The 25,758-nt window shown below is 34.9% G+C and overlaps 1 protein-coding gene across 1 annotated transcript in view; it reads left to right on the top strand.

The window, feature by feature from the left end:
* SHOC1 (shortage in chiasmata 1) overlaps nt 1-25,758 on the top strand; it is an 83,586-nt gene that overhangs the window by 18,521 nt on the left and 39,307 nt on the right. Inside the window, 8 exon segments of the mRNA XM_043566687.1 lie at nt 6,213-6,375; nt 9,776-9,872; nt 11,698-11,848; nt 12,794-12,895; nt 14,209-14,314; nt 19,459-19,544; nt 20,279-20,521; nt 24,590-25,006. Coding sequence (XP_043422622.1) covers nt 6,213-6,375; nt 9,776-9,872; nt 11,698-11,848; nt 12,794-12,895; nt 14,209-14,314; nt 19,459-19,544; nt 20,279-20,521; nt 24,590-25,006 — 1,365 coding nt within the window.

Genomic DNA, 25,758 nt, shown 5'->3' with positions numbered 1-25,758 from the left:
CCAACCGAGGTCAAAGAGGTTGTTGCCTGTGTTCTCCTCTAGGATTTTGATGATTTCCTGTCTCACATTTAGGTCTTTCATCCATTTGAATTTATTTTTGTGTGTAGTGTAAGAAAGTGGCCCAGTTTCATTCTTCTGCATGTTGCTATCCAGTTTTCCCAACACCATTTTGAAGAGACTGTCTTTTTTCCATTGGATATTCTTTCCTGCTTTGTCAAAGATGAGTTGACCGTATAGTTGTGGGTCTATTTCTGAGTTTTCTATTTTGTTCCATTGATCTATGTGTCTGTTTTTGTGCTGATACCCTACTGTCTTGATTACTGCAGCTTTGTAATATAGCTTGAAGTCTGGAACTGCGATGCCTCCAGGTTTGCTTTTCTTTTTCAGAATTGCTTTGGCATTTGGGGTCTTTGATGGTTCCATACAAATTTTAGGATTGTTTGTTCTAGCACTGTGAAAAATGCTGGTGGTATTTTGATAGAGATTGCATTAAGTGTGTAGATTGCTTTGGGTAGTATAGATATTTTAACAATGTTTTTTCTTCCAGTCCACGAGCATGGAATTCTTTCCCATTTCTTTGTGTCCTCTTCAGTTTCATTCATAAATGTTCTATAGTTTTCAGAGTAAAGATCACTTTATTTTTAATTTTTTAAGAAAGTTGCACATGCATTTAGTTTAGAGAGGCAAATAGTTATTCAAAGTTTATAATAAAAAGCATCAGTCTCTGGCTTCATCAACCACCCATATATTTTTCCAGCTTTATTGAAGTATAATTAATAAATAAAAATTGTAATATATTTAAAGTGTACAATGTGGTAACTTAACATACATATACATTGTGAAAGATTCCCATTCATTGAATTAACACATCCATCACTTCACATATTCACTTTCTTCTTCTTCTTCTTCTTCTTCTTCTTCTTCTTCTTCTTCTTCTTCTTTTTTGGTAAGAACACACTTAGGTTCTATTCTTTTAGCGAATTTCAGTTATACACTACAGTATTATCAATGATAGTTACCATGTTATACATCAGATCCTCACACCTTATTCTGGAAGTTTGTCTGTTTTACCAGTCTCTCCCTATTTCCCCACAGCCCAGCCCCATGGCAACCACCATTCTACTCTCTGTTTTCATGAGTCCTACTTTTTTTTTAGATTCAACATATAAGTCATACCATGCAGTATTTGTTGTTCTCTGCCTTGTTTATTTCACTTAGCAAAATGTCCTTTAATGTTCATTCATATTGCAAATAGCAGGATTTCCTTATTTTTTAAGGTTGAACAATATTTGTGTGTGTGTGTGTGTGTGTGTATAAAACATATTTTCTTTAAAGCACATTTTCTTTATCCATTCATCTATGAACAGACACTTACATGGTTTCCATGCCTTGGCTATCGTGAATAATGCTACAGTGAGAGTGTCTACAGGTATCTCTTTATGACATTGATTTTGTTGGCTGTCTGTTTCTGACTTTACATTTATGTCTTTTTTTTTTTGTCTTATTATGCTGACTAGGACCTCCAGTACATTGTTCAATTCAAGCAGTGATGGTTGCCGTCTTTGTCTTGTTCTTGACAGTAAAGAAGATACTCTAATGTTTCACCATTAAGAATGATGTAAATACCATTTCAGTGGTGAATCATTTACAGTGTTTACATCAGTTTCAATGGTGAAATGTTGACAGAATTTATTGGGCTGAGGAAGCTCTTTCTGTTCTGAGTTTGCTAAGAGCTTTTGATCATGAATGAGGACTGAACTGCGTTTTCTACGTCTATTAAAAAATATCTACATTCTAAATATATAGAATATCCCTTTATTAAAAACTTCCAAATCTATAATCTAAACATAAATCATTTTACTCTTGAGATCATATTTTGTCTGTATTATATTATTTTTAAATATTAACATTGGGAACATTTCAGCACATAGTTATCTTCAAAAGCATGGCTTTTCAAAATAAGTCAGTCAAAGACAAATATCATATGATTTCATTCATATGTGGAATTTAAGATACAAAACAGATGAGCATAAAGGAAGGGAAGCAAAAATGAGATAAAAACAGGGAAGCAAACCATAAAGAGACTCTTAAATACAGAGAACAAACAGGGTTGCTGGAGGGGTGTTAGGTGGGGGGATGAGCTAAATAGGTGATGGGCTTTAAGTGGAGCACTTGTTGGGATGAACACTGGGTGTTCTATGTAAGTGAGAAATCCCTAAATTCTACTCCTGAAATCATTATTGCCCTCTATGTTAACCAACTTGGATTTAAATAATAAAAAAAAGCATGGCTTTTAATGACCCCAGTTTTAAATCTTATGTATGTATCATACATCTCCCAATTTGAGGACACTAATGTTTTTTTTAGTTAAAAAAATTTTTAATGTTTATTTATTTTTGGGAGACTGTGCATGAGCAGGGGAAGGGCAGAGAGAGAGGGAGATGCAGAACCTGAAGCAGGCTCCAGGTTCTGAGCTGTCGGCATACGAGTTGTGAGATCATGACCTGATCTCACTGACCTGAACCAAAGTTGGACACTTAACCGACTGAGCCACCCAGGCACCCCACTAATGTTGTTTTTAATTTCAAATATGTACATGAACGTATGCTTCCATTTCCAATTCTTTCCTTGGAGTGAATTTGTGGAAGTGGAATTATCTGATATATGTATTTCTTTTAGCTATTTGTCCACTAGCATGATATGAGGATACCCTGTTCACAGCAACCTTATCATCATTAGGTATATTACTACTAATATTATGTTAATATATTTTAACCAATGTGATGGACAAAAATTATGTTTTTACTTGTATTTTAAAAATTATTCATGTTTACTGGCCATTTATATATTTTTATTTTGTGAAATGATTCTCACTTTTATCTATTTAAAAAAATTTTTTTTACATTTATTTATTTTTGATAGAGACAGAGCACAAGTGGGGGAGGGGCAGAGAGAGAAGGAGACACAGAATCTGAAGCAGGCTCCAGGCTCCAAGCTGTCAGCACAGAGTCTGATGCGGGGCTCGAACTCACAAACTGCAAGATCATGACCTGAGCTGAAGTCAGACGCTCAACTGACTGAGCCACCCAGGCGCCCCTATCTATTTTTCTATTATATATATTAAATATAAGAATAGAAGATATATTTGTTGAAAGATATATTTAATATATTTAAAATTAACTAGTTTCATTAGTGTTTACTTTTAAGGTTTCTTTCATTGCTTTTATACTTAGAAAATTCTTCCTTAAATTAGATAAATATTTATTCATATTTTCTTTAAGGTTTTCCTTAAGACTTTGGTATATCTTTAAAAGTACAGATATCAGGGTGCCTGATAGTGCAGTTGGTTAAGCATCCAACTTTGGCTTAGGTCATGATCTCATGTCTTGTGGGTTCGGGCCCGTGTTGGGCTCTGTGCTGACAGCTCAGAACCTGGAGCCTGCTTTGGATTCTGTGTCTGCCTCTCTCTCTGCTCCTCCCCCACTCATGCTCTCTTTCTCTCTCACTCAAAAAATGAATAAACATTAAAAATATAAATAAATAAAAGTAAGAATAAAAAATATTTTTTCCAAATGTGTTGGCAGTTGTCTCAGTTTCATTTATGGAATAGTCTTTCCTTTCTCTACTGTTTAGAAATGCCACTTACAAAATATGCTAAATCCTTGCCCACATTAGAATGTTTCTGGATTTTCTATTATATTCTATTGATTTATCTGTAATTGTATCATACAGTTTTAACTATTTAATATATAATTATAACATGTATTAATAGTATATATGTTTTTGCTTTTAAAATTTTTTTCCCTACTCTCATGTCCTTATTCTTCCAGATTTACTTTCAGTAAATCGGTTTTCCACATTCCAAAATAGATCTCTTGACAAATTGAAATGTCATTGGGATTTTTACTTTTTTTTTTTTTTTTTTTACCATAGTTAGTCTTACTAGCCAGGAAAATGGTTTATCTGGGCTTTTATTCAGTTTTTAATGGTCTTCATTAAAGTTTTAGTTTCCTGCATATACTTTCTTGCTCATTTTTGTTATGTTGCTTCTTCAATGTTTGTATACTTGTCACCATTATGAATGAATTTTTCCATTAATTTTTGAGGTTTTTATATGTTTGAAAACCATAGATTTTATTTTTTTTTTTATCAGACACCTAGTGAACTCCTTTATTTGTTTTCATTTAGTTATCTTGGGTTTCCTAGGAAGACACAAGAATCTTCTGCCAAGAATAAACTTGTCTTTCGTGTCAGTAGACCTCTATTTTCTGTTGCTTTTCATAGTTAACTAGCTAAAATTTTGTTTCTTTATAACAATTTAACATTCTTTTACAATAGAAGAAAACAGTCTCCTCATATCCATGTTGGTACATAGAAGAGCTGTAAGAAAGTAAGAACTCCAGGAAATGTTGTATAACCTTAAGACTATAGGAAGTAGTACCCTTCCTAAAACAATTACTGTGTGGTTACAAAGAACATTGGTTATGGTGTGATGCTGCCCTCAAGTGGCTCTTTCAAAAAAGGGTGCTTGGAAAACAGGACTTCATAACTGATAGATGTTTCCATGCACTCACAGAAATACTAGGATGAGCCGTTGGAAGGGAAGATGGCTAGAGGGCCTGTGTTTGGAAGTGCAAGGTGGAGACAGGGATATAAACAAATGCTGTTTGTGGTTTTGCTATGAATATGACTTTGTTAATACTTACAGAATGGATGTATGAATGAACAATCTTAAATGGTCTCACATAGGCCCTATTTAGACATTGAATTGATTGGCTGGCTTTCTTTGGTATATAAAAGAACTATGCCATGAAATTGAGAACTCTTGGCCATGAAATTATTAGGAACTTAACAGGTTCAGTAAGTAATCTCTTAGGAGGCCAGTTTATAGAACAAGTTTTCTTGGCATTTCAAGGTAGCACCAGGCAAAGGGATGTTTCCTGGCTGCCTTCTTAACACCACATATTTATTAAACATATGCATACCAATGATGTAATTGGTTATGGGAGACATCACTCCATGCTATTTGTCTCTCATGCCATTCTAAAAGTACCTAACTGAAAGGCCACTACCCAGAACAAGAGACTGTTGCTCCTCCCTCAGTGGGGCTTTTGCTTTTGAAATTTGGCTTTCTGAGCAGTTTTTCATCTGAACTTAGATTTTCCTTTTCCTCTTTCCACTCAGGATCTCACTGAAGAACAGGAGCAAGTTTTATGTTCTCTCCCTTGTCTCAGAAACTGTTTAAAGTGCTGACACAGTTGGCTAAGATTTTAAAATAACTTGAACATCGTAGGGTGGGGATAGGAGAAATTTATTCCAGCAATTAACTGTTAGCTATAGTATTTCCTAATATATAATATATATAACACTTCTCAAGTAGATCTTGCCATATAACTTTCGTTGTAAAATTGACTATAATTTTCTACTTCTAATTTACAATAGAAACAATTTTTTTTTTTTTTTTATCATTGCAATGATAGGATCTGAGTTGATCTCATTCGTAGGTTTTGTAGACCATCTCCATTCCCTACATCTCAGAATCTCTGGGGATGAATTAGAGACTTTAAGAGGTAAAATGATTCAGGGCACCTGGGTGGCTCAGTTGGTTAAGCTTCCGGCTCTTCATTTCGGCTCAGGTTGTGATTTCTACGGTTTGTGAGATTGAACCCCTCATCAGGCTCTGCGCTGACAGTGTGGAGCCTGCTTGGGATTTCTCTCTCCCTCTCTTTCTGCCCTTCCCCCACTTGCTCTCTATCTCTCCAAGTAAATAAAAAACTAAAAAACAAACAAACAAAAAAGAGGTAAAATGATGCAAAGAAAAGACTAGGTTCAGAAAAAGTCAAATGCTTTTATTTCTTTACAACTTTGCTTAGGCTACCCTGGTTGTTTTGAAGCATAAGGCCGTAAGATATTTTCCTCCCTTGATTAAACTAATCTCTGTTGAAAAATAAAAAATGAAGCATTACAACTCTTTCAGGATGTTTGGTTACTACTCAGTGTGCTAAGTAATACTAAAATCTATTGAGCTTTTACCTATATGCTAATCCTATGCAGCATGCTTTATATGCACAATACAATGAAGAACTAAGGACTTTAAAGTATGTTTGAAAATCCCACCTATATCTAATGGCTGACTGCAGTAACTATCTAGATCCCGTTGTGTAACTTTTAGATTTTTTTCTTATTCCTTTACATTTCTTTTTTTTTTCCAGATTTTTCTATTGATGAAGAAATAATTTTTGTAAATAGCGTGATGTCCTATAAAAGTCAGCTACCAACTTTGCATACTCTGTTGAGTAGGCTAAAACTATATTTGATAAATGACCCCATTTTAGATTTCAAAGGACAGATCTTCACAGAAGCTAATTTCTTCAGGTACTTAATTGTCCAATGTTGATTTTATATATATATATATAATTTTATATATATATAAAATAAAATATATATTTATATTATATTTGGCATTTAAAAGAATTTAAGTTTATTGATTTAATTAAGATAGACCTGTCTTTAAAATTATCAACATTAAATATAAAACTTTTTCTACTTAAGTTTACCGAAATCAAAGAAGTTCATATTATCTCTGTTGCAATTTGTTAACAAAAATACAACTTAAAATGATTGTTGATACTGTCTCAAAAGATTTTATGGGTAATTGTTTTTGTTTTTGTTTTTGTTTTTGTTTTTAATTTACATCCAAGTTAGTTAGCATATAGTGCAACAATGATTTCAGGAGTAGATTCCTTAATGCTCCTTACCCATTTAGCCCATCCTGCCTCCCTCAACCCCTCCAGTAACCCTCAGTTTGTTCTCCATATTTATGAAGCTCTTCTGTTTTGTCTCCCTCCGTGCTTTTATATTATTTTTGTTTCCCTTTCCTTATGTTCATCTGTTCTGTGCCTTAAAGTCCTCATATGAGTGAAGTCATATGATATTTGTCTTTCTCTAATTTTGCTTGGCATAATACCCTCTAGTTCCATCCATGTAGTTGCAAATGGAAAAATTTCAGTCTTTTTGATTGCCAAGTAATACTCCATTGTATATCTATATACCACATCTTCTTTATTCATTCATCCATCGATGGACATTTGGGCTCTTCCCATACTTCGGCTATTGTTGATAGTGCTGCTATAAACATTGGGGTGCATGTGCCCCTTCAAAACAGCATTCTTGTATCCCTTGGATAAATACCTAGTAGTGCAGTTGCTGGGTCACAGGGTAGTTCTATTTTTAATTTTTTGAGGAACCTCCATACTGTTTTCCAGAGTGGCTGCACCAGTTTGCATTCCCACCAGCAATGCCAAAGAGATACTCTCTTTCCACATCCTCGCTAACATCTGTTGCCTGAGTTGTTAATGTTAGCCATTCTGACAGGTGTGAGGTGGTATCTCACTGTGGTTTTGATTTGTATTTCCCTGATGATTTGTATTTGATTTGTATTTCCCTGATGATGAGTGATGTTGAGCATTTTTTCATGTGTCAGTTGGCCATCTGGATGTCTTCTTTGGAGAAGTATCTATTCTTGTCTTTTGCCCATTTCTTCACTGGATTATTTGTTTTTTTGGATGTTGAGTTTGATGAGTTCTTTATAGATTTTGGATACTAACCCTTTATCTGATATGTCGTTTGCAAATATCTTCTCCCATTCCGTCAGCTGCCTTTTAGTTTTGCTGATTGTTTCCTTCGCTGTGCAAAAGCTTTTTATGTATGTGTGTATGTGTGTGTGTATATTTATGTATTTTTGAGAGAAAAAGAGTGTGAGAGGGGGAGAGGCAGAGAGAGAGGGAGACACAGAATCTGAAGCAGGCTCCAGGCTCTGAGCTGTCAGCACAGAGCCTGACGAGGGGCTCGAACCGTGAACCATGAGATCATGACCTGAGCCAAAGTCAGATGCTTAATCTACTGAGCCACTCAGGCGCCCCTGTTTTTTATAATTTTTATTTTTTTAAGGTTTATTCATTTTTCAGAGATAGAGAGACAGAGCATGAGCAGGGGAGGGGCAGAGAGAGAGGGAGACACAGAATCCGAAGCAGGCTCCAGGCTCTGAGCTGTCAGCACAGAGCCCGATGTGGGGCTTGAACTCATGAACCATCAGATCATGACCTGAGCCAAAGTCAGATGCTTAATCTACTGAGCCACTCAGGTGCCCCTATTTTTTATAATTTTTATTTTTTTAAGGTTTATTCATTTTTCAGAGATAGAGAGAGCATGAGCAGGGGAGGGGCAGAGAGAGAGGGAGGCACAGAATCTGAAACAGTCTCCACGCTCTGAGCTGCCAGCACAGAGCCCGATGCAGGGCCCGAACTCACGGACGGCGAGATCATGACCTGAGCTGAAGTGGGACACTCAACCAACTGAGCTACCCAGGCACCCCAGATGTTTTTTTATTTTGATGAGGTCTCAATAGTTCTTTTGCTTTTGTTTCCCTGGCCTCTGAAGAGGTGTTGAGTAAGAAGTTGCTGCAGACAAGGTCAAAGAGATTTTTGCCTGCTTTCTCCTTGAGGATTTTGATGGCTTCCTGTCTTACATTTATGTCTTTCATCCATTTTGAGTTTATTTTTGTGTATGGTGTAAGAAAGTGGCCCAGGTTCATTTTTCTGCATGTCGCTGTCCAGTTTTCCCAGCATCACTTGCTGAAGAGACTGTCTTTATTCCATTCGATATATCTTTCCTCCTTTGTCAAAAATTAGTTGGCCATTCGTTTGTGGGTCCATTTCTGGGTTCTCTATTCTGTCCCATTGATCTGAGTGTCTGTTTTTGTGTCAGTACCATACTGTCTTGATTACAGCTATGTAATACAGTTTGAAGTCCAGGATTGTGATGCCTCGTGCTTTTCTCCTGGTTTTCTTTTTCAAGATTGCTTTGGCTATTCAGGGTCTTTTCTGGTTCCATACAAATTTTAGGATTGGTTGATCTGGCTGTGAAGAATGCTGGTGTTATTTTGATAAGTATTGCATTGAATATGTAGATTGCTTTGGGTGGTATTGACATTTTAACAATATTTGTTCTTCCTATCCAGGAGCATGGAATGTTTTTCCATTTTTTTGTGTCGTCTTCAGTTTCTTTCATAAGCTTTCTATAGTTTTCAGTATATAGATTTTTCACCTCTTTGGTTAGATTTATTCCTAGGTATTTTATGGTTGTAAATATTTTTTTTAATTTTTTAATGTTCATTTATTTTTGAGAGAGAGAGAGAGAGAGAGAGAGAGAGAATGAACACCTGAAGTAGGAAGGAGCAGAGAGAGGGAGACACAGAATCTGAAGTAGGCTCCAGGATCTGAGCTGTCAGCACAGAGCCCGATGCGAGGCTTGAACCCACAGAATGGCGAGATCATGACCTGAACTGAAGTCAGACGCCCAACCGCTGAGCCACCCAGGTGCCCCAAGTTGTAAATATTTTTTAAAGGAGAAAATATTCTGGGCACCTGGGTGGCTCAGTCAGTTAAGCACCCAACTCTTGATTTTTAGCTTAGATCATGATCCCAGGGTCATGGGAACAAGCCCCAAGTTGGGCTCTGTGCTGAGCGTGGAGCCTGGGTAACATTCTCTCTCTCTCTTCCTCTGCCCCTCCCCCACTTGTGTGAGCTTTCTCCCTCTAAAAAAGAAAAATAAAGGTAAAAATATTCTTCATGTGCTCACAAGTCTAGTTGTTATCAATATCTTATCATTGCTTTACCTCAACTCCAGTTTTAATCATTGTGTAGTTGGATTGGCTACATTTAGTATGTACCTTGCTTTTAGTAAACACTAACTTAATGTTTCATTTTTTGTTAAGGGAATCTTTCTCTTTTCAAGGAGATTTGAAAAATTTTGTGAAAGAAGATTTTTACATGGATAAAGAAAACTTTTGTCAGGAAAAACTAGAAGATACAGTAGGTTTAAATGAAACTGTAATACTTGCTTTCAGTAGTATTTTTGTAAAAGTTAGTAAAGCACACTTTTATAAATTTTAATACATTGACCATCTACTACTGTCAAGTTTAAAAAGATTTGGTAATGAGTTGAATATATTAATAGTGGAGTCAAATTTAAGATAATGGTTCTAATCTTTAGCCACACATTGGAATTACTTGGATAGTTTTAATAAAATACTGAAGCCTAGGTCCTACTCAGATATATTCTGATTAAACTCATCTGTTTTGCAGCCCAGGTATAATGAATTTAAAAACCTTCTTAATGATTTTAATAAATATACCTGGTATAAGACATTAGGTGGCCATGTTCTAATTTACAAAATGGAGACAAGCTATAATTGTTGATTTTGATTTATGAGTTAAACACAAAACAGCACACACTATGTAAGAGAAGTGATCTCACTGAAATAATAAGAATAAATATAGTCTGAGACTTCATTTCAGGTGCTGCCAATGGTTAATAAGGAAGATAGCATCTTTCATATTAAAGATCAAGTTTTGGGGCACCTGGGTGGCTGAGTCGGTTAAGTGCCTGACTCTTGATTTCGGCTCAAGTCATGATCTCATGGTTCCTGAGTCTGAGCTCCATAGCAGGCTCTATGCTGACAGCATGGAGTCTGCTTGGGATTCTCACTCCCTCTCTCTCTGCCCCTCCCCTGCTCACTCTCTCTTTCTCTTTCATTCTCAAAATAACTTAAAAAAAAAAAGATCAAATTTCTCAAAAGCACCCCCTCTTTTTTAGTATACAGTTCCAATAGCACACAAAATTGTTATTATGATATTAGTACAAAGAATTTTAGCAATTGAGAGTAAAAACAACTTTTTGCAGCATAGCAAACTCAAAAAACTAGGCCCACATAGATTAGATGCATTTATAAAATTACTTTAAACATTTTTTTGAGACAACTAAAAATATTGTATATTTGGGGCTTAAGACATTCAAAGGAGATAGATATATCCATATCTTAAGGCATTTAAAGGGTTTCCTTACAATTAAAAATTTTAACACACATGGTGAAAATATTAATTCACTTATTATCCCCTTTCTCTAGTCCCCCTCTTCCTCACCCATTAGCTCTGAGAATTATGCACATAGGATCCAGTTCTGTAGGAATGAAAGAGAAGTGTATTTAATGAAGTGCAGTGAAGATCCATTCCATTTCATTTACCCCTTTTACTTCTCCCCAATCACCATCTCTGATCTGCTGCAGTTACTGCTTTTAACGTAGAATTTTTAAAATTTGTTATTAACCCAAAAGAAGATATTTCTGCATCTGGGGATATTGTATATCACTAGTGTGATCAGTAGCCATAAAAGACATTACTCAGAACATTGCTTATAATACATTTTTGGCTAGTATACCTCTGTTTTGTTAAAGTGTTTGCATAACATTAAAATTTTTGAATGTTTAGTTTAAAATTTGGTATACCAATTAGGGGTGCCTGGGTGGCTCAGTTGGTTAAGTGTCCAACTCTTGATTTTGGCTCAGGTCATGATGTCACTGTGAGGTTGAGCCCTGCATTGGGCTCTGAACTGACAGTGCAGAGCCTGCTTGGGATTCTCTCTCTCCCTCTCTCTCTGCCCCTCCTCCACTTATGTGAAGATGCTGTCTCTCAAAATAAATAAATAAACTTTATAAGTAAATAAATAAATCAAATTTGGTACACCAGTTAAAGTTATACAATTATATAAATTTAATATAAATTATATATATCTGTTTATGAATCCAGAAATATTTATCTGGAAAATCTCCCTAAAAACTTGTTTTACATATTATTTCAGCCATCAATTTTGCTCGAGTGTGAATTCTTAATACCTACAAGCCTCAAACAAGAAGTTGATATTCCATCACTCACCAAACTAAAGGAATCGTTAAACTTAATGCCAGAAATAATAAATTATGTAGATGAAAATGAAAAGCTTTTCAAAAGAGGTGAGAATAAATTTAAAAGTATATTACTTGTAAAACTACTTAATAATGTTTGTTGTAAAAAATGTGTTGATTAAACTGTTTTCTGAACCTCCAGATTTTTGAAGTGTCTATAGTTTACATGGTGAAATCTTAGAATTATTGTTGATGAGATTCTTTTCTCATTGTCTTTCTCTTTATATACTTGCAAACTTAAAACCTATCTGAAATTAACCATGTCAAGATAATTACACAAATAAAGCTAAATCACCTATGACTTATTCTAATTTTTTAAAATTGTTTTCTTATAAACAATGACAAAGTACTAACAACTCTTGAGTTGTTGAGTTTAGTTATATAAGGAGAAGCACAGAGTGAGGTTATGACTCATGGAATCAGATGACTGGGAGAATCATAACCTAAAATGTAGATGTTTTTATCCCAGTTAGATTTAGTAAATATTGTTGAATTCTTTCTAATGACAATTTAAGCCCAAATATTTACCTTTTTATTTAATTCCAGTTGAAATCATCAAAGATGTATAATATTACAAAGGAGGAAAGGGAGATTTATGATGTCCATTAAGGACAGGGATGCTTGCCATTAATGGATCACAGACTTAAAGGAATCCTTGCAGACAAGGCTAAATCAAGTGAATTACTGATCAATCTATAAATCAAAGCAAAGGAATGAAAAGTCAGTCTAAGAAAGTTGATCAAATTCATACCAGAACGTGAAAACATAGTAGAGCTTAAAACTGCAGAGTGGCCCGCTGGCTTGTTAGGAGGACAAAATCTATGAATGCTAATGTAAAGGACAAGTGACTTTACTGAAGTGTTACACTCCCAGCCTTCAGTTGGCTCTGATGGTATACTAAGTAAAACAGAGTCATTGCCACAGCGGAATGAGAAAGATTACCAAAAAACTGATGTAATAGTTATGCTGATAGTAAACTTTCTTCCTTTTCAGATCTTACTACCAAGCATGGAATTGGCATTGAGGATATAAAATGTAGCTCCACAGAGATTTTGGCCATTCAAAGCTATGGTGAACCGGAGTACAATCAACCAGGTAGAAATTTTGAATAAATCATTGAGTTTATCAGAGATTACCTCTATGTGATGTAAAAGTACAATACATTCACATATAAGGTCTACTATGAGACAGTTTTCACATTTAAAACTTGATTATTGCAATCCAAGTTGTCATTTTTTTTCTCTTATCTATCCATTTACATTTGTTATGATAATTAACTCTATCCTTCTGGCATCAAAACTGAATAATATAGGGGCTCCTGGGTGGCGCAGTCGGTTAAGCATCCGACTTCAGCCAGGTCACGATCTCGCGGTCTGTGAGTTCGAGCCCCGCGTCAGGCTCTGGGCGGATGGCTCGGAGCCTGGAGCCTGCTTCGGATTCTGTGTCTCCCTCTCTCTCTGGCCTTCCCCCATTCATGCTCTGTCTCTCTCTGTCTCAAAAATAAATAAATTAAAAACAAAAACAAAAAAACAAAAAAAACTGAATAATATACAGAGAGAATTAAAAGATTGAGGAAGAATGGAGGAAATAGCATTAATATTAAGATCAGAAATCTTATAATATTATAGTTCAGTAAATAAAATTTTATATTTTATCTCAGTGTTAGTAATCTTGCTGACCCTTGTTACACTTTTGTAAATTTGACTTTTTAATCACCCAAAACAATCCTATCATTTTTATTATTATTATCCTACCAGATTTGGACTCTGAATCATCTTTTGTTCCACTGTAATGCCAAATTGTGTTGCTTCTTAACTATGTTGATGGTACTGTTATTTAGTTACATTTTGGAAGTTTTATTTATGAAAGTGATAGAAACACACCGACTACTTATGAATAAATGAGTTTCAGTTTCTCAAGCCCACCCTATAAATCTATAACTCTGTGTTGGGCCACCTAGACTCTAGTTTTATTAAGGTAAAGTATTAGTCGCCATTAATACTATTTACTTAACTTCACCAATATTTCGTATGGAGATAAAAGTAGTACTGTCTCTGTAGTACTGACAACATAAGTTTCAGAATTAAAAGCATTATTACATATAAGACTCTTAGAGTTTATTTCATACTATAAACTCAATATAGTTGTCAGTGTATTTTTTTTAAATCACCACTATCACAGTTGAGATACCATGAGATAAATGTGTAAGTCCTTATATGGAAATTTAAAACTATCATTTTGTATTTCAAGTAACCCAAATGTCTTTTTACTAAAAAATTATTTTTGAAAATTTTTATTGTAACAGAATGATCAACATAATAGTTATTTATAAAAAAAGTTCTAAATTATACTTAATTTTATTTAAGGTTAATATAATTTGTTATTTTTTAAACTTTTATGTATTCTAGTCGAGTTAGAAATGCCACTAACTCATCTATGTCAAACAAACCAACATTCTTCCATGACTTCATTAACAGGACTTCAGACATTTCCATTTTCTCCTAGTGAAAAAATGTAAGTAAAGAACTTACTACATTTTACCTATTAAAATGTAAGTAAAGAACTCAAATTGTGGGACACCTGGGTGGCTCAGCTGGTTAAACACCGGATTCTTGATTTCCATTCAGGTCATGGTCTCAAGGTCATGGGACTGAGCTCTGTGTTGGGCTCTGTGCTGAGTGTACAGAGCCCGCTTGGGATTCTCTCTCTCCCTTTCTCTCTGCCTCTCTGCCTCTCTCTCTCTCTCTCTCTCTCTCTCTCTCTCTCTCTCAAACTAAAAATAAATAAACATTAAAAAATATACACGATCTCGCGGTCCGTGAGTTCGAGCCCCGCATCGGGCTCTGGGCTGATGGCTCAGAGCCTGGAGCCTGTTTCCGATTCTGTGTCTCCCTCTCTCTCTGCCCCTCCCCCGTTCATGCTCTGTCTCTCTCTGTCCCAAAAATAAATAAACGTTGGAAAAAAAAATTAAAAAAAAAATATATATATATATATTAGCAGGGTTGGATTCATTCTAAGATGTCTTTCCTTGGCTTCTAGATAACTTCTCTTCTTACGGTCTTTCCTCCATTTGTGTCTGTCCTAATTTCCTAATCTTATAAGGACATCAGTCATATTGGATTAGTAGCCATCTTAACCACCCACCTCATTTTAACTTAATTACCTCTTTAAAGTCCCTGTCTCCAAATACAATCACATTCTGAGGTACTGAGAGTTAAGGCTTCAGTATATGAATTTTGGTCACAATTCAGCCCATAATAAGCAACCAAGAGCCCTGAACTAGAGTCTGATTGCCTGACTGTATTACTTATTAGCTCTGTGACCTTAATTGCTCTGTGCCTCAGTTTCCTTATCTGTAACATTGGGATATTTATAGTATATACCTTTCAGGGTTGTTATGAGGCCTTTTAAGAGATTTTCAAAGCTTTCTGACCAGGAATAGCCAAGGACCACAGGGCAGTGTGGACAGGGGTCCCTCGATAGATTTGGCTGTCAAATTACTCCTCTAGGAGTACTAGGGGTCACATCCCATCTCTAATAGATGACATCCACTGACCTTGTTTACCTGCCAATGTACTATTGGTGTTGGGGGAAGTAGACATGTAGAACCAAGTATTGATCCACAAATCTGTTCAATTCCCCATTGTTTCTGCACAGTATAGTCTGTAATCTCAGAATTGACATTGTAGGGCTGGATCATTGTATTCTAGTTTGAGCCAAAATTGTATAGATAGCTTAATAGCCAGCATTTTTGCCCTCCAGGGGAGCCTTAGATACCTTTGGTTGTTATCTTCTACCATGTGGCATATATGTAACTTATTTTCTAAATTAGATTAATCTGCTATCCTGGAATTGTTGATCCATTCCCCTGCTCTGAGGCTAGTTACAAAACTAGGAGCATAACCAGTAGAGTCCCTTTGTTCCCCACTGTAATCCTGAAACTTAATGAGTGACGAGTCCAAAATAATATATTTTCAGGAAAATTACAAGAAAGTATAAAAATATCTGATGAATTGTTCCCAGAATGGACACTTTGGGAGCTGAGTATTGAGTTTTGAGTTCTTACACTGAGTTTTGAGTTCTTAGCTATGATTGACTGATATATCAGAGAACACTGCTGTTGGGTTACTTGGGAGTAACTCATCCCTAGCTACTCAAGATTTCTATTAATGGTCTCAGGAAGGTGTCACAGCACAAGATGGAGGCGTCTGGTATTGAGGATCCCAATTACCTTGTTTTGGCAAAGAATTGTGTCATTTGGGGGATAAATTGGTGATATACAGAACTCTACAATGAACCAGAACTGCCCATATCAGCTCTAAAAAATAGCATCGAACAAGTACAGAAACTACATATAATTTGTTTAAATACTTTCAGTCCCTTTGCTGAGGTGCAGATATTTATTTGTAGGATGTAAACTGTCTTTTTTAGTGCTCTTTTACTCCATATACCCTAATCCGTCTGTTAAGGCAGATTGGCAATCAGAAACAGAAACTAGCAGAAATTAGTACAATCTTGAATTTCAATCTGATATTAAAAGTATTTACTTGGGGCGCCTGGGTGGCGCAGTCGGTTAAGCGTCCGACTTCAGCCAGGTCACGATCTCGTGGTCCGTGAGTTCGAGCCCCGCGTCAGGCTCTGGGCTGATGGCTCAGAGCCTGGAGCCTGTTTACGATTCTGTGTCTCCCTCTCTCTCTGCCCCTCCCCCGTTCATGCTCTGTCTCTCTCTGTCCCAAAAATAAATAAACGTTGAAAAAAAAAAATTTTAAAGTATTTACTTAACTATAATAAACTCCTTTTAATTACACAAGTTATATATCTAATTGTTATAACTCAAATGTCTAATTAGAATTTATGAAACTTAAGTCTTTCCTATGTTTTATGCTTTCCCTAAAGTTAGAACAAAGAAGGCTTTTTTAAATTAGCCAAATGTTTCCAGTTTTCAAAGAGTTTGTAAGGAGAACATGAACCCACCTAGTCTAGAGAAAATGCAAACAAACTTGGAATGCTTCAAGCTGAGCTCTGTTGTGTTTGGGAGAAAAAAATTTAACCAGAAATATATTTTACTTTTATGTTGTTAAGCTACAGATATCTTTTCTTGTCAGTATTTTTGACTACCTTATCCTCTCCTTTTTAGCTGCTCAAACATAATTCACACACCATGCATGTTATCCATTTAAAGTATAAAATTCAATGGCTTTTACTATATTCACAGTTGTCCAACCATCTAATTCCAGACTTTATCACCTCAAAAAGAAACCCGTATCAATCAGCAGTCATTTCACATTTCCCAGACCTTTACCCTCACCATTAGGCAAGCGCTAATCCACTTTCTGTCTCTACAGACTTGTCTATTCTGGACATTCAATAATTTTTTGTAGTTTACAAAATATAAGTTTTACAATTCTTTTGTTAAATTTACTCCTATTTTGTTGTATTGTAGGTTAAATAGTTTTCTAAATTTCATTGTCAGATTGTTCATTGCAAGTATATAAAAATACAAGTGGTTTTAGTATATTGCTCATGTACTATACCTGCCATCCTGCAGAACTCATTTATTAGTTGTAATAGTTTTATAGTGGACTCTTCAGGATTTTCAACATATAAGATCATGACATCTTGCAAATAAAGTTTTACCACTTCTTCCTTTAAATAAATAAATAAATAAATAAATAAATAAATAAATAGCCTAAAGTTTCTAGGGCCATTTGAAACAACTTAAAGAAGTTGTCTCACCACTGCTACATTCATTAGCAAGAGATAAATCACTTTCATTTGGTTTATGAATATAAAAATCTTAAAATTCCTATATTCAAAAGAGATTTATACCTCAACTGTGAATCTAAAAACAAAGAAAAAAGTTAAAATTAAAAAAACAACAGAAGTAAAAAATAATATGTAATGTTATTGTGCTCTTAACTTGCTTTTATGTCCCCAATTACTTTTATTTCAGAACACATTTTTGCGGAAATAAGCCCAGTTAATAAATATTTTGAGTGATTACCACATGTCAAGCTCTATGCTAGATTTTTAAAAAATTTTTTTCAATGTTTATTTATTTTTGAGAGGTAGAGAGTACGAGCGGGAGAGGGCCAGAGAGAGAGAGATACACACACAGAATCCGAAGCAGGATCCAGGTTCCGAGCTGTCAGCACAGAGTCCGATGTGGGGCTTGAACCCACAAACCGCAAGATCATGAACCTGAGCCAAAGTTGGACACTTATCCAACTAGCCATCCAAGCGCCCTTCTATGCTAGATTTTATGGAGCTAGAAAGAAAAGTCTGTGTAGCATCAGACTTTATTTCCACACTGATTACTGAATTGTGAACATATTTTTATATATGACCAAACAATATATCAAATGCAGACATGTCTTCAGAAAGTTCCATTAAGAGTGAGAATATTTGTTTATATTATGGTCTCCTGATGGACTTAACTTGCTTTCCTTTTGCTTTAAAGTAATTGCTTTACTTTACTTGGCTCAGTTGGTTAAGCGTTCAACTTCAGCTCGGGTCATGATCTCATGGTTTGTGAGTTTGAGCCCTGCATCGATTGGGCTCTGTGCTGATAGCCCAGAGCCCAGAGCCCGAAGCCTGCTTCGGATTCTGTCTCCCTCTCTCTGTCCCTCCTCCACTCATTCTCTCTCTCTCTCAAAAATAAATAAACATTAAAAAATTTTAAATTAATTGCCAATAATCTGAGGTGTCTGGTTTTCAAAGAGATCTTGGTAAGGTTCGAGAATTACCTAGAATCTCACATTTTGCCACCACATGCTAAATTTTTGGATTATGTGGGTAAATTGGATAGCTTGGACATAAAACCTAGCTTTCTACTGCACAGGACTGTCAACTAGCAATACTTATAATTAGCATACTCACATATGTTTTGTATGAACAGAGAAACAGAATACCATCAATCTTTGCCTTGGAGTAAGAGATTTGCAGCCATAGATTAAGGGGTTTATGGATTAATGGTATCTTCCCTATCAAGGCTAGTAACTTCATAGCTACTGATAAACTGTGATATACACTAATTGTCATGCATATTTCTTCCTTTCTCCTCTTAGCACCCTGTAACATGCAAACAGACATAAATCATTCACTCACACACACACCAAGAATGAAGGACCTGAACTAAACTTTAGGACTAAACTTTTACCTTCCTGAGAAGGTAGAAAAGACAGAACTGTTCTTTCATTTCGTAATTCTGACTCTCAGCCAGCAGAGGCTCCAGAATTTGTTTAAAATGGACTTGGGGACAAGCCCATTTTGTAAAAACTTGTGTTAAAGCTACTGTTTTGTATGGAAAACACAGTAATTTTACCTAAATTGTATTTTTATTTGGGGTGGTTTATAAGGTTGGTGATGGCACACTTCATAGTTGGAAGTGTTCCACTGAGGGAGCTAGAGGAAGGAGTAAGTTATAGGCAAGCAGGAGCAATTCAGGTAACACACTGCCACACCTTCCCAGGGGGAGGAAAACCAAGTATTTGAAATTTGGCTTATGGAACTCTCTACTTAGCTTTACACACTTACAGAGTTAATTTTTCACTGCTTTCGAATGTAAAAAATACTTAGAAAAAGAACTTTCTTAAACTTTTCTTATGCAAAAAGCCTCAATATTATCAATGTATTAAGCTTTAACTCTTCTTTTTCAGTAGTTTGCTTACTGCTGAAGAATCGGCTACCAAATACCATATGGTGTGGCAGTTAGAAAGCTCTTTGAAACCATTTTTGCTTACAGGTAAAGATTAATTGACTTTGAATGCTAAACGAAAAGTAAAGGTGAAACCGTATAATCAGTAGAAATGTATTGTCAGTTTTGTTATTTCTTTATTATTGTTACTGTCATTATAAAAATCACAGTTCTAAATTAAGGTTTTGAAATTTTTCATTTTAATTTTGGGTAGATGCTTATAATGCAGATAATAATATTAAGTAGTTGTGCTACTTTGATTCCTCCCTACATTATGATTTGCACTATTTAGTTTAAAGTAATGAGGGAGAAATCTCTGTGCCACAATATATAAGATGATACCCATCATGAAATCTGATCAAATATATCTTCTTGTTTAGGTTCATTATAATAAATTAGAATCTCAAATTTAATTTAATTAATTAAATTCTTCAAAATTAATTTAATTCTTCAAAATTTTATTAAATATATTAATTTAGTAATTACTAAAATGGTCAAAATAATGGTTCTATCTCCTACTAAATATTAGAATAATTTTAACTTCATGATATTTCCATAGATTGAAAAACATCCCTTATGTAACTTCAACTGCTAGAGTATTACAAATATTAGCATCTTGAAGACAAAATACTAGCTATAACTTCAATTTTCACTTTTTTCCCCAATGTGTGAAAATCTATTTCATAAGCAATTTTCAGTGTGGTTCTATTTATTGTGTTTTTCATCTCTTTTTCTCTGTGGACTGTCTCTTTTTGTTGTTTGGTTTGTTATTGTTTTGTAAGTGCCAAGAGCTGAAGAGCCCAATAGTCAATATTCAGTTACAGATTTGAAAAAGATATTTTCTATTGAAGAAGAAAGCCTTGTAGTTGATCCTGTAAACCCAGAGTGGTGGGAAAAAGAAGGACTAAATCTAATGGAGACAGAAACTTTGGAACATCTGAATACATATTTGTGTCATGATGATCTATCTGCTGATGATACTAAAATGGAGATATTTTTGCCTACAAAAATACTTCAATTTGAGTGTAAGTACATAATAGTAAATATCACTTGTATGAATTATTCAGAATGAGAAAATGTTTGATACTGGCTTTCCATTAGGTGATTGGGAAGATATAACTAAAATTCCAGCATTCAGTATTAGTTCTGGCTCTGCCAGAATTTATAACTTTGAGCTTCACAAAGCCCCACTTTCTTCCTTGAAAAAAAATGAAGTTTGACTAGCTCATCCTAAAATCATTTACTGTCCTAAAATTCTGTAGTCTCAGTTTTTAAATTTCTAGCCATTTTCAATTAAAGTGACTTTGTTTCTTTTTATAAGTGATTAATTGCCAGCTCAATGTTTGTCTACATCAGCTTAGACACAAACCAGCACTGTTATTTTTTGATCTGACAGGGGAACTCTGGGTATTCAATAATATGTAGTAACCTGTGTTCAACAATATATAAGCTTCCTTTGTTACCAAAGAGTTTACTCAACATTTTAAGTTACTTATACAATTATACAATTTAAGACAGCAAAAAATGTCTTGTAAGTACCTATCTTTCAAGTATTTTGGTTGCTATATGTGCCACTATAGTAAATGGAGTATTCTTAGTCTGAATTATACTTTTTTGAAGTATTTATGAATTATTTTTAAATCTTTGTGCAATAGTTACTAAATTTAGATCTTAAAGAAGTTGGTAAAGCTCACTTTTAGTTTATTATAGAGTAAATAATATATTTAAAAGTGAATTTTAGAAATTGTGTATATTAGGAGACTGCTCTAAGGAGATAGGAATTGGGGCAAGAATTGTTATCAGCAAAGAGATGTTTCAAAGACAGAAGACAGAGGGCTTTGGTAGAAGGGAGGATAGATAGACTATGTTAAAGAAATGCACACCAGTCTATCCTAAGGCCTAGATGATTACTCAGGGTGGAAGAATAATTTTAAAAGAGATTAAGTCAGATTGCTAGACAAAGAAAAAGGAGAGGAAGATTTTATGGGGTCTTCAAATTTCCAGAATAATGTATTAAATCTATAAGACTAGTAAAGTCTTTATTATGATATGTAACTATTTTGAGGTTAAAATAAAACATATGATTCACCTTGATATCCAATAGAATTATGATGATAGTTTAATTCTGAAGTCTAAAAAGCAGTAATAGTATCAAGAACTCATTACCAAGTTGTCAGGATAGGGCTGGTTAAATAGTAGAGGAAAATATTCAGAAAAGTGAAATGATAAACAGTTCATATTTGCCTACTAAACATACCAGGATATCTCTAGAAAATATCTCAGAGGTTGCAAACTGGTAGCACTCAGGTCCTGGTATTTTATTTAGTTACCAACATTTACAATTTGGAGGGTTACACATAAATGACATGTATTTTGAGATTGTCTTTAAAATTTCAAAGACCAGACCCTTATTCTTATATGGCAACAACTGCCTGGAGCCAATAGCAGCTCATCACTTTAGACAGGCCTATAGCAGCTCACCCACCTCCAATTTGCCACAGTTCCCAGCACTCATAAATTGAGGCCAGGTGTTAATTGGCATTTAGCATTACTTTTGCACTTTTATCTTACATTTAGTGTAATTAAGAGGAAAGTAAAATGTTTCTGATACCAGTATCTCTAATAAAAACAAAAACAAAAATAATTATTGCAAGAAAAAAGTTCTACATTTTGGAAGAAAAGAGTTCAAAATTTAACATCCTAAAGATTATGATTTAGGGGCTCCTGGGTGGCTCAGTCATTTAAGTGGCCAACTTTGGCTCAGGTCATGATCTTGCGGTTTGTGGATTCCAGACTCATATCCGGCTGTGTGCTGACAGCTCAGAGCCTGGAGCCTGCTTCAGATTCTGTGTCTCCCTCTCTCTCTGCCCTGCCCCTGCTTGCTCTCTCTCTCTCTCTCTCTCAAAAATGAGTAAACATTTAAAAAAATTTCAAACATTTAAACACTAAAAAAAGATTATGATTTAAGCATATACTTCCCTCAGTAACATACCTCATTTATCTGGGCCTATAGGCATTTAAGCTTTTTTGCAAATAAATTTTACAAGATATAATATACATATAATAAAATGTACCCATTCTAACTGTACAGTCTTATGGATTTTGACAAATGTGCATACCAATGAAACTACCACCACAATGAAGATATAGACTATTTCTATCACCCAAAAAGTTCCCCGTGCTCCTTTGCATTCTGTAGTTCCCACCCCTCTCTTCTTCTAACCTTCACCCCTGACCCCAGGTAACCACTGGTCTACCTTCTGTCACTATGTATTAGTTTTCTGTATTCTAGAATTTCATTTATGGAATCATATAGTAACTCCCTTGTGTTTGGCTTCTTCCACTCAGCATAACATTTTTGAGATTCATTTACAATGCTGTGTGTATTGCTATTCACTTCTTGTTACTGAAGAATTTTTCATATGGATGTACCCCAGTTTGTTTATCCACTCTCCTCGATTTATTTCCCAGGTTTTTATAGGGAAAGTTAGGAATAAAACTTCTATGAATCTTCTTATTGAAGTCTTTTTGTGAATATATGTTATCATTTCTCTTGAATGAATACCTATGAGTACAATTACTGGGTCTTATGGTAGGTGTATATTTAACTTCATAAGAAACTAGTAAATTGTTTTCCACCGTGTTTGCAAGATTGTGCATTCACATTAGCAATGTGTGAGAGTTCTAGTTATTCTATATCCTTGCCAACAGTTGGTATTGACAGTCTTTAATTTCAGCCATTCTAATGGGTGTGTTGTAGTATCTCATTGTGCTTTTAATTTGTATTTTCCTGATGACTAATGATGATGAACATCAGTTAACATGGTCATTGATCATTTGTATATCTTGCTTTAAAAAATATATTATAGGGGCTTCTAGGTGGCTCAGTCAGTTGGGTATTCAACTCTTGGTTTTGGCTCAGGTCATGATCTCGTGGTTCATGGGTTCGATCCCTGCATTGGACTCTGCTGACAATGCAAACCCTGCTTGGGATTCTCTCTCTCTCCCTCTCTCTGCACCTCCCCTGCTCACTCGCTCGCTCTCTCTCTCTCTTTCAAAATAAGTAAGTAAACATTAAAAAATATATTATAGCTTTACTGAAATATAATTCAAATGCCATACAACTCTAAAGTACACCATACAGTGGTTTTTAGTATAGTCACAAAATTGTGTAATCATCACCACGATCAATTTTAGAACATTTTTGTCATCGCTCAAAAGAAATCTTGTACCCATTAGCAGTCACTCCCCATTTTCTTTCTTTTTTTTTTTTTCAACGTTTATTTATTTTTGGGACAGAGAGAGACAGAGCATGAACGGGGGAGGGGCAGAGAGAGAGGGAGACACAGAATTGGAAACAGGCTCCAGGCTCTGAGCCATCAGCCCAGAGCCTGACGCGGGGCTCGAACTCCCGGACCGCGAGATCGTGACCTGGCTGAAGTCGGACGCTCAACCGACTGTACCACCCAGGCGCCCCACTCCCCATTTTCTACAGCTGTGGAACCACTAATCTATTCTCTGCCTGTATAGATTGCCTATTCTGGATGTTTCATATAAATGGAATCATACAATATGTGGTCTTTTGTGACTGGCTTCTTTCATTTAGTATGTTTTCAAGATTCATCCATGTTGTAGCATGTACATATCTTATATGAAGTATTGTTCAAATATTTTATCAAATTTTAAATTGGCTTTGCTTTTTAAATATTAAACTAGGAGAGTTTTTTATATATATTGGATACAGTTCTTTTCAAGTATATGTATTATAAGTATATTCTTCTGATCTGTCAATTGCTTGATACCTAAGTTTTTGACCTTTAGACTTAATTCTAAGCCTATTGGCAATAGGACTTTTCTGGAATTCTTTACCTGGTAACCTAACTCCAGTAGTAAGAAAAAAGGTGCAGAAATTTTGCCCTTTTAAAAAATTTATTTTATTCAGGTCAAAATTGATTTTCAAAGCAATAAACAAAGTATTTTTAAGGATCAAATTATATTAATAAGAACCTATAAATAAAAGTTATCCTAATACCCTAGCAGAGCACCCATTTATTCATGGATGTAATTTGGATATTTTTATTTTCTGTTTTCAGCATGGCTAGAATATAAAAGTTGTTCCTCACCTATTGCACTTATTAATGAGAAATCTACAAATGATCGTTTATTGCTCCCACAAAAGATTTCATCTCTGGCAAAAGAAATACCAGACCTGTGTTTTTCTGATGACTATATATCTGTTAAAAGACCAACAAAAGAAGAAAAACCAAAGAATGATCTAGAATTAGTTTATAGAATAAGCCAAAATAAAGAAAATGAAGATTACTTGGAACTTAACTGCACAGTACCATCTATTGAATCATCTTCCTCTCCAAAAATTGAAAAATCATCTTTTAAACAGGGTAGAAAATGGAAGAATGATTTGGACCTTTTGAATGACTTTATTGTACTGCGAAATAAACATAGAACTTGCACCTCAAAGACTGAACTCACGGGCAGTAAAGAAAATGATGGTGGGTAACTTAGTAATAGTTTGACATAAATATGATAGCTTTAAGGACTAAATATATAATTTACTACAGAAGGTAAGGAAATAAAGCTCTTTCAAATAGAATATATTATTTTTCAAAGCCAAAGAAAACATCTTTCATTCATGATACTCATTGAGTATGGAGATCGATGTGGATATTTGTATATGTATTTAGACATAGATGTAGATACGTATTTTCCAAAAAATTTAAAAGTGCATTTGAACTTGTAAAAAAGTCACTATTTGTAAAACTTGATTCCTACAACTTGGCCATACAGATTCATGGTATTTCTAACTTTTGTTGATTGTTCTGCCATTGTTTTTTTCTCTTTTAGCTGACAGTTCTCAGTATTATAACTTATAATGTGTACTTGAGAACATTTTGCCCATTTGATTGCTTATTACTCTTTTTAACTTTAACAAAGAGTTTCTGTCTGAGTTGTAACTGTTTTACATTCACTGCTTAAAAGCATATCAAATGTAGTATGTGTCATATCATTTCACTTCCGGTAAAAAAGGAAAAATAGGTATTCTAGAATATGTTTGACATAAGTTACTCAGAAGAATTAAGTACAAGAATATATATGCGTGAGAGTCACAGCATACTTAGGTCTTACCATCTTATATATTGTTAATGTGGAATTCTGCTGTCCACAGCCAGCCCATTTGATTCTCAAACTAAGCTCCTTTTTCCAACTTAGCCTTTGTTAGTAATAAAGGTAGTGTTTTGGTATA

This window comes from Prionailurus bengalensis, chromosome D4 (genome assembly GCF_016509475.1).
Source record: "Prionailurus bengalensis isolate Pbe53 chromosome D4, Fcat_Pben_1.1_paternal_pri, whole genome shotgun sequence".
Lineage (NCBI taxonomy): Eukaryota > Metazoa > Chordata > Mammalia > Carnivora > Felidae > Prionailurus > Prionailurus bengalensis.
The sequence above is the reverse complement of the archived record's forward strand: the minus strand, read 5'-3'. Positions and strand labels throughout refer to the sequence as shown.